This window comes from Coffea eugenioides, unplaced genomic scaffold (genome assembly GCF_003713205.1).
Source record: "Coffea eugenioides isolate CCC68of unplaced genomic scaffold, Ceug_1.0 ScVebR1_1327;HRSCAF=2159, whole genome shotgun sequence".
In the NCBI taxonomy this organism is placed as follows: domain Eukaryota; kingdom Viridiplantae; phylum Streptophyta; class Magnoliopsida; order Gentianales; family Rubiaceae; genus Coffea; species Coffea eugenioides.
Genome location: NW_020861721.1, coordinates 102,982 through 111,751, shown reverse-complemented (window position 1 = coordinate 111,751; position 8,770 = coordinate 102,982). Strand labels below are relative to the sequence as shown.

The following is an 8,770-nucleotide window of genomic DNA, read 5'->3' as shown; positions in this document are numbered from 1 at the left end:
AATGAATGTTAGACATTCATCATCCAAGTAACGCTCAACAATGCATCCTTCCGGTCGAGCTCTGTTGTGCACATAACCTTTGTATTGACCCATTTTTCTGTGTCACAAAAATGCAGCCATAAGATGTCACAGCAGTACGACCCTAGGAAGCAAAAGAAGATTCAGTCTTAAAATAGCCTTTACACTACCTCTCAAATGGGAACATCCACCGGTATTGTGCTGGGCCAGCAAGTTTTGCTTCAGCAGGTAAATGGACCATTAAATGGACCATTACATCGAAGAAATTTGGAGGGAAAATTTTTTCAAGTTTGCAGAGTATTACAACAATGTTTTTCTCCTGTGCATCTAACTCATCTACATAAAGAGTCCTGGAACAAATTTTCCTAAAAAAATTGCTTAGTTCTACCAAAGTTTGGGAAACATCCTTTGGCAGCATGCCTCTAATTGCTAATGGAAGTAGACGTTGCAAGAATACATGATAATCATGACTCTTCATCCCTGAAATTTGGCACTCTTTTGGCTTAACACAATGAGATATGTTTGAGGCAAATCCATCGGGGAACTTGAGTGAGCTCAAAAACTGGCATAGTTTTTGTTTTTCGCTGCGTGAAAGAGTGTAGCATGCAGCGGGCATCACCTTTGAATCCCCTTGAGTTTGAAGATGCAATTCTTCCCTCAATCTCATTTCCTTCAAATCCTCTCTAGCTTGCCAAGTGTCCCTATTTTTGTGTCCCGTACCCATCACTGTAGCCAACAAAATTTCACACACATTCTTCACGATATGCATAATGTCCAAGTTGTGTCTAATTTTGTTAGTACTCCAATATGGCAGCTCAAAAAAAATGCTTTTCTTCAACCAATTTGACTGATTTTGCATGCGTTTTCTTTTCTTCTCTTTAAGCAATTCAGGTGCCTTACCAAACACCATTTGATCAAACTCTTGAAGTTGTTCAAAGATTTCTTCACCGGATAAAGTTCTAACAGGCTGTCTAAGATCACTCTTGCCATCAAATGACTTTCTTTCTCTACGCCATTTATGGTCCGCTGGCAAAAATCGCCGGTGCCCCATATAGCAACATTTTAATCCATTTCTCAGATATACACTAGTTGTATTGTCACGGCCCCATTTTCCCCTAAGGCGAACCAGAGGGGTCAACGGGCCGCCTGCCCAGCTCTCGCCGGGACTCAGTCGATCACTACAGTCCTCAAACAAATACAAGATAAAATCTCCAATATAAATCAAATATTCCAACATTTACATATCAAAAGCGAAGCGTCCACGCTTCCGCAGCGCCACTCTGATCCTTGATCACAATTAGTATACAGGAGGAAGTCCAAAACTAGACTATTACACATCCAAGCAATTCTAAACGTTCAATACAATCCCAATATGAATGATTACACAAAAGGAAAACCAAATTCAATCCATATATGAAATAATCCAGGAATAAACACTACAAGCCCTTCCTTCGCCTTGAGCCCTGTGGAGGGGAATAAAACATTTTGGGGTGAGCTAGAAGCTCAGCGAGTAACCAGTAAAATCAGTTATCAAATCAGTTTCACAATCGTTCATTTCAATGATGTCATAGATCAATGATGTCATAAATCAATGATGGAGTATCCATAATTCAAGAAACATTTACAATGGAAAGCGATAGTAACATTCATGAAAGGATACGTTCGTTCTCCTGTCATTTCATTGCATTCTTTTCGTTTCATTCGTGCATTCATTCACACCGTCCCTGGCTTTTGGCCAGGCTCCACCAACCTACAAGGTAATACTCGAGTATACCGAAACGTTCACCCAAGTTCCTAGTCGCCCGACCGAGTCCGCTTCTGGCTCGAGACGACCGGTAACAAGGGGCAATGGCCAGTTCAGCCCAAAAGGCTTACATTCATGCGCAAGTAGCATTTAATCATTAATCATTGAAACTTTCATCTTTATGTAGGTCGAGTGCGATAAAGTACACACTCGCCTAGAAAACTCATTTTAACAATCATTGAAAGCAAAATCACTAATAACAAGACACTAAGATGCAAGCACACATGATATGTAAGAAAACAGTTCCAAAAGTAACTTTGAAAACAGTTCAAAGTAGATAAAAGTAGATAATGCAGGAAAGCGGTTCAACAGTAAATTTGGAAACAGTTTGAGGTCACTCACCTCCATGACTCAGAAATCATCCATCAAATATCATTGCCTTGCTCAAATCCAAGTCCTCAATCACAAACTCAATGCAAATAACTTCCTTCAAAAGTTCGGACAGCACTTCCCCTGAATTTCCTTACTTTTTCCAGCCATCACGGCTTCATTATATCCTCAGCCAGTCCCAAAGGTACACACACAACAACAACAAGTTCATCCCATAGCTATTCAGCAAGCTCCAAGTAGTACTAGTACAAGTCCAGCTAGGGAAGAGTCCGGAAATGAAGGTTTAGCTCAAACCAGAAAAATAGTTTTGACGTCATTTTGCGGTAATGGCACAACTTGCACTACGATTATCGGATTAGGGTGTAAGACCCACCATTTCGAAGCTAAGAACCAGGGCTATAACAATGTAGAAGGCCACTCAGTCCAAATCCTAGCACAACTAGGTCAAAAATGCAGAATACCAAACCAGAACCGTAATTGCAGGTTCCCAAATCACACAATGCTGTAATTCGTCCAACTCAGTCTACACAGGTCCAAATGCATTGATTCCAAAGGCATATGATAGCTAAGACATCAAGATACATTTCATCAGAAGACACCAACAACAAAATCCAAACCAATTCCAGTCAAAACAGACGATTACAAGCGCAGTTCGCACATTCTGATCACCCAGAACAGAAACAGTAAAAACGGCATAACTCACTCTACAATACTCCAAATGCCCTGAAATTTTGCAGACACTTCAAACTCATCAATACCTACAAATTTCATGTTTTGAGCAAAGGCCAATTCGGCCTCTATCTATGACCTAAAATTTCAGACAGAATGTTCAACCAAGAACCCTAATTTTCCAGAAATTCTTCCAAATTCAAAATTGATTGCATTTATCAACAATTCACACCTACAAGAGTCATTTTAAACCATTACCATTCATCATACAAGACCACAACATCCCATTCATATTAAACCAGCAAATTCATCATAAAATGGAAAACTTCACCAAAACTCTTCAAATCAAGAAATAAATCATATGTTCCATTACTCAAGCTACTTCTAAGCATAACATAAACATCATTAGGTGTAGAAGAGTGTTCTAGCATCACTTACCAAGTAACCAAGAGAGAGGAAGATGTTGGACACCTTAAGCCTTCAAACAAACTTCACTAAACTACTTCCTAGCACCCAAGGAAGGAATTTTATGGAGTAAAAACTAATTTAAGCAAGTAGTTTGGATGATTTGAGCTAGGAATTTGCCAAGATGTTGAAGAGTTTTGTCTTTCTTCTTGCTGGAGAGGTTCGGCCATCAAGGGGTGAAAAATGGTAAGTTTTTTTGTGAATTTTGAAGATATTTAATCCATAAGTCAAAAGGTCAAAACCATGAATAGTAAATCATAAAGTCCACCCAATAGAAAAATGACACATGGCATCTCATTAAATGCAATTCAATCCTTTCTTTTCTCTCTCACATCAATCACCTCACACTCCTTTACTTATCCATTAACACCCGATAAATTTTACAGTATCCGAAATTTAACCTAATTGGCCGAATTTTTCCGAACTTTTCGCACTAGTGGGTCCCACGTCCGTTATAAACTCTTAATTTCTCAAAAACTCTCCAATACTAGAAAAATCATTTGAAAACGATATTTGCTCATAAACTTTATCTGGAAAATTTTCTAATCAAGAAAATGTAGAAAAGCGGGCGTTAAACAAATAAACCCTAGAAAAGTAGAAAATTTCCGGGTTCTCAAACTCATTTTTTTTCGGGGCGTCACATGTATCATCTAAACAAATAGGACAGGCCTTATAACCTTTCGTACTCCACCCTGACAAATAGGCATATGCTGGAAAATCACTTATAGTCCACAATAGAGCAGCCCGTAACATAAATTTTTCTTCCACGGCTGCATCATAAGTCTCAAAGCCAGTGTCAAAAAACTCTTTCAACTCATCAATTAGAGGCCTAAAAAATATATCCATATCATTTCCTATGCACTTAGGACCTGGAATAATCATTGATAACAGGAAAAAAGGGTCCTTTAAGCATTTCCAAGGTGGTAGATTGTAAGGAACAAGGATTACAGGCCATATACTATATGCATTATTCATGTTTCCATAGGGATTGAAACCATCAGTTGAAAGCCCCAACCTAACATTACGAGGATCTTCGGCAAAAGATGGGTGAGTTATCAAACTCCTTCCAAGCTATTGAGTCAGCAGGGTGTGTCATTGTGTTTTCCTTGGGAACGCGTCTCTCTTTATGCCACCTCATATCTTGAGCTATCTCCTTGTTTATGAATAGTCTTTGCAACCTTGATTTTAAGGGGAAATAGCGAAGCACTTTTCTAGGAATTTTAGAACCCGGGGATTTATAACGAGGTGCTTTACATTTTTCATTTGGGCAGTGATCGAGGCTTTAATTTTCTTTCCAATAAAGTGCACAATCATTTTCACATGCATGTATTTTTTCACACTTGAGTCCTAGCTCACGAATTAAATTTTTTGCATCATAGTATGAGCTAGGAATTGATGCCATGGGGAAGACTTGAATGAGGAATTTCAGCAGCATATCGATGGATTTGCAAGTCCACCGATTCATAGTTTTCAAATGAAGGATATGGACAACAAAGGAAAGTTTTGAGTACTTATCACAACCCGGGTAGAGACTTTTTTCAGCTTCAGATAATAATCTAAGAAACTTACTTGCTTCCCCCTCTTGCTTATTTGGTATATCCCTATTATGTTCCCCCGAATTTCTCCAATTCTCGCCAAAGTTTGCAGTACCAACGTCATTTAACATTTCTTGAATATCATCTGACTCACTGTTTTCTTCATCTAAAACTATGTTATCATCTTCATCCTCATCAGAATCCTCAAACCTTTCACCATGATATACCCACCTAGTATAGCTCTCAACAATTCCCCCACACAAATGACTTTTCATGACCTCCATAGTTTGATCCTCAAAGTTGTTGCACCCTTTACATGGACAAGGGAGCTTATATGTGGGATCCTTGCCTAAATAAGCGAACTGAACGAATTCTTTCACTCCTGCCAAATATCTAGGATGCAAGTAATCTTTAATTGTCATCCAACTCCTATCCATGTTTTTTCAAAAGCACCGTTGATCCTAACACAAAAAAATATGCAACCATGATATTACAACAACACATATAATAAATATAGGAAATTAATCTTCCCATACAACAATAATAAAAATTAAACAAAATACAACACAGCTATTACTAAATTCAAACATGTCACAATGTAAGCATGTGAGGAGGCTGTGTGCAATGCAAAACACAATGTAAGGCAGATAGGAATTAATTCTGGAGTCTTGTGAGATTTTCTTGGCAAGCACTACTGTATCCCGGGCCACACAGACAATGATCACCATATCAGCTTAGTTAACAACATAGCCAGGGCCAGCTAATCAAACCAGAAGTTTCAGGGATGAGGAGGCAAAGTTTAAGTTGTGTAAGGTTCGATCAGTACAGTTTGGACAGAAGGGCAAGCCATACCTGAATACCTATGATGGTCATACCATTCGTTACCCAGACCCACTCATCAAGGCCAATGACACCATCAAACTTGACCTGGAGAACAACAAGATTATTGAATTCATCAAGTTTGATGTTGGGAATGTTGTCATGGTGACTGGGGGAAGGAACAGAGGTTGGGTTGGAGTAATCAAGAATAGAGAGAAACATAAGGGAAGCTTTGAGACCATCCATGTCCAAGATGCCACAGGTCACGAGTTTGCTACTCGTCTTGGTAATGTCTTCATCATTGGAAAAGGTGCAAAGCCCTGGGTGTCTCTTCCAAAGGAGAAAGGTATCAAGTTGTCAGTTATAGAGGAACAAAGGAAAAGGATTGCTGCCCAGGCGGCTACTACTGCCTAATTTTTCTACTACTAGCATCTTTCGGAGGGTAACATTTTACTTGCAAAACTAGTATTAAGATGTTGCAATTTTTGAGTTGGGTTTAATGTTTTATTTGTCTTGTTTAGTTACAGTTTTGGACATTAAATATTTGTGTTGGCACGGTGATTGCACTGCTATCTAGAACCCTACAGTTACAGGTTTAAAAAAAAATACATATAGTTATATGACTAGTTTCTGATAATGTGCCGCCATTGATGTTCTTTTGTATGTATATTAATTAGCAGTATTCTGTGCCACAAGCAAACAAGGATTATGTGCCCCTACAGTGTTCAACTTTCACTCATTCCCACTTTTTAGCTAAGTTTATCAGAATCTGTCCAACTAAGTAACAAAACCTGGTTAATGGATGGATAAGCATCGAACTTAGTCCAGCTTAGCCCTTAATGACTCTGGCAGCGAATCAACACTGGATTTTTTTGTTTTTTTGGTTAGAGGGTACTACGACCAACAAACTCGAATCAAATAGGTTTCCCTCCCCAGCAAACAGTTATTCCAGCCCCATAAACCTTTTTTTTCTCTTAAGACTCAATCCTGTCGCTCTAAGGACTCCTCTAAATTCAAACTGCTTCAGCTCTTATCACTCATTAGGTGTTCAAGTCAAACATACAAACTCCAAAAGCTAAATGAATAACACAAAACAATGAAACAAAACTAAAAAGCGAAGAAGGAATAAAAAAGAAAAAGCACTACCAACATGATGTGCGGGCACTCTACTTTTCAACATCAATCAGATTGTTTACATCCAAGCGAAAGCTCATTAATTACAGCATTCTGTGACAGCCCCACTTTCCCCTAAGGCGAACCAAAGGGGTTAGCGGACTGCCTGCCCAGCTCTCGCCAGGACTACGGATCAGATTATAGCTATCCGCTTCAATCCGGAACTTACAAACGCGCGTAAACAAATCAAAATAGTAAAATAACCCAGAATAAATTAAAATGAAATCCGGAGTCGGCCATGAATAGTAACCGACCCGTCAGAACCCAACCGAAATAGCTAACAAACATTCACATCTGAACTTTAGCGTTTACCAATCAAAATGACATACAAAAGTTTCAAAAGTTAATATATACACACGGTTTGCCAAATCAAAAACAAACGCCCCAAGAGTACACTTAGGGTTTTAATACATGAGCTATGCAAAAGATATGTTCAACTAGCTCAATTTGGCAGCCATTTGTCAAATCCAGACCAAAAGGGTTTATTTTCCTGTAAGGAAAACAAAAGGAACAGAACGGGGTGAGCTTGCGCTCAATGAGGTACCAAACAGATAGCATTAAAATCATGGCATGTCACGTTTAGCAAATCAAATCAAGTACACATGCCAGATGTAAAGCAAAGGAACCAATGATTCAAATCAGAAGGATACGGGTGGCTCTCAGGAGCCAAATTTCCAGCGCAATACTTGATCCAAACCGGTTGACTCTCCGTCAACGTATATAGAACCAATGCGTCCGTAGACCCCTCTTATCACCGAATTCCGTCCACCAAACACCCCTTTACCGGGCCCGCTCACCTCAAACGAACAAAATGGTAATACTCGAGTATACCCGGAATCAAGGGTCTCAATACCCAAAATCCCCGAACAGACTACCGTGGTTCGTTATCTAATCGTCCAGGCCCTTTGCCGGCCCGACTCGAATAACTTAGCCACAGGATTGAGCTCATAGGTCATAGAAATCCGAACAGATGCAGACACAGATAACAGATTCAAATTTTGCATAGTAAATTGGCATATGAACAGACTAGAGAACGAGTGTGATAAAGTACACCCTCGTCTCGAACAAATAAACAGATTGCAGAGCAGAAATCAAGTTAAACAGCAATGGAGGGGAGTGGTACACTCACAGATTCAACTTCAAAAGTTTCACTTCAGATTGGCCTTAATCGCCAAGAAACCCTAAAATAATCAAAATAAACCAATTGAAGGTTTTACTTCCAGAATCGAGTAAACAGAATGCACATGTGAGGCTCGACTACTAGTCGTATGCCTCGCCAAATAAATACTAATGCAAGAATACAAAAACATGATTCCCTTGGAAACAAAAAGGTAGCATGAAGACATAGGCGCAACCAACCTAAAAGCCGTTCATTCTACCAAAAGGCAAATCCAACTTAAAGGAACCAACGGCCTAGAAAATCGGGCAGCACTTCCCCTAAAATTCTTACTTTTCCAGCCATTAAGGCTTCATTATTTTCTTCAATCACAACCCAACAACACACAGATAAGCATTTCATGTCAAGAGCCGTTCCATAGGCTCACAATATCATAAAACAAGAAACCATACCGAGCCATAAACAACACCAATTCACAACCCCAATAGGGTTTTATAAACATATACAAGCATGAAAGCAAACCAGAAATTAAGAAAGGGCTTTAAGCTAAGCCTTGATAAGAAAACCGGATTTGACCTCATAATGCGGTAATGGCACAACTCTCACTACAAATGTCGGATGGGGGTGTAAGACCCACCATTTCGAAGCTATGAAACAGGGCTACAACAATGTAGAAGGGCACTCAATCCAGTTCCTAGCTTAACTAGGTCAAAAGTGCAAAATACTAAACCAGAATTACCAAAACAGGTTTGCAAATCACCAAAAACTGTAATCAGTATATCTCAGTCCATACAAGTCCAATTGCCGAAATTCCAAAGGCATGTGTTAGCTAAGACATCT

At 39.3% G+C, this 8,770-nt stretch overlaps 1 protein-coding gene across 1 annotated transcript; it reads left to right on the top strand.

Moving 5' to 3' along the window:
• Nucleotides 1-3,290: 3,290 nt before the first annotated feature.
• On the top strand, nucleotides 3,291-6,054 carry LOC113755228 (40S ribosomal protein S4-like; the record flags this gene model as incomplete). Its single annotated transcript, XM_027299279.1, has 2 exons — nucleotides 3,291-3,355; nucleotides 5,595-6,054. Coding segments are annotated over 2 exons (525 nt in total), but the record flags the coding sequence as incomplete, so codon positions are not given.
• Nucleotides 6,055-8,770: the final 2,716 nt, after the last annotated feature.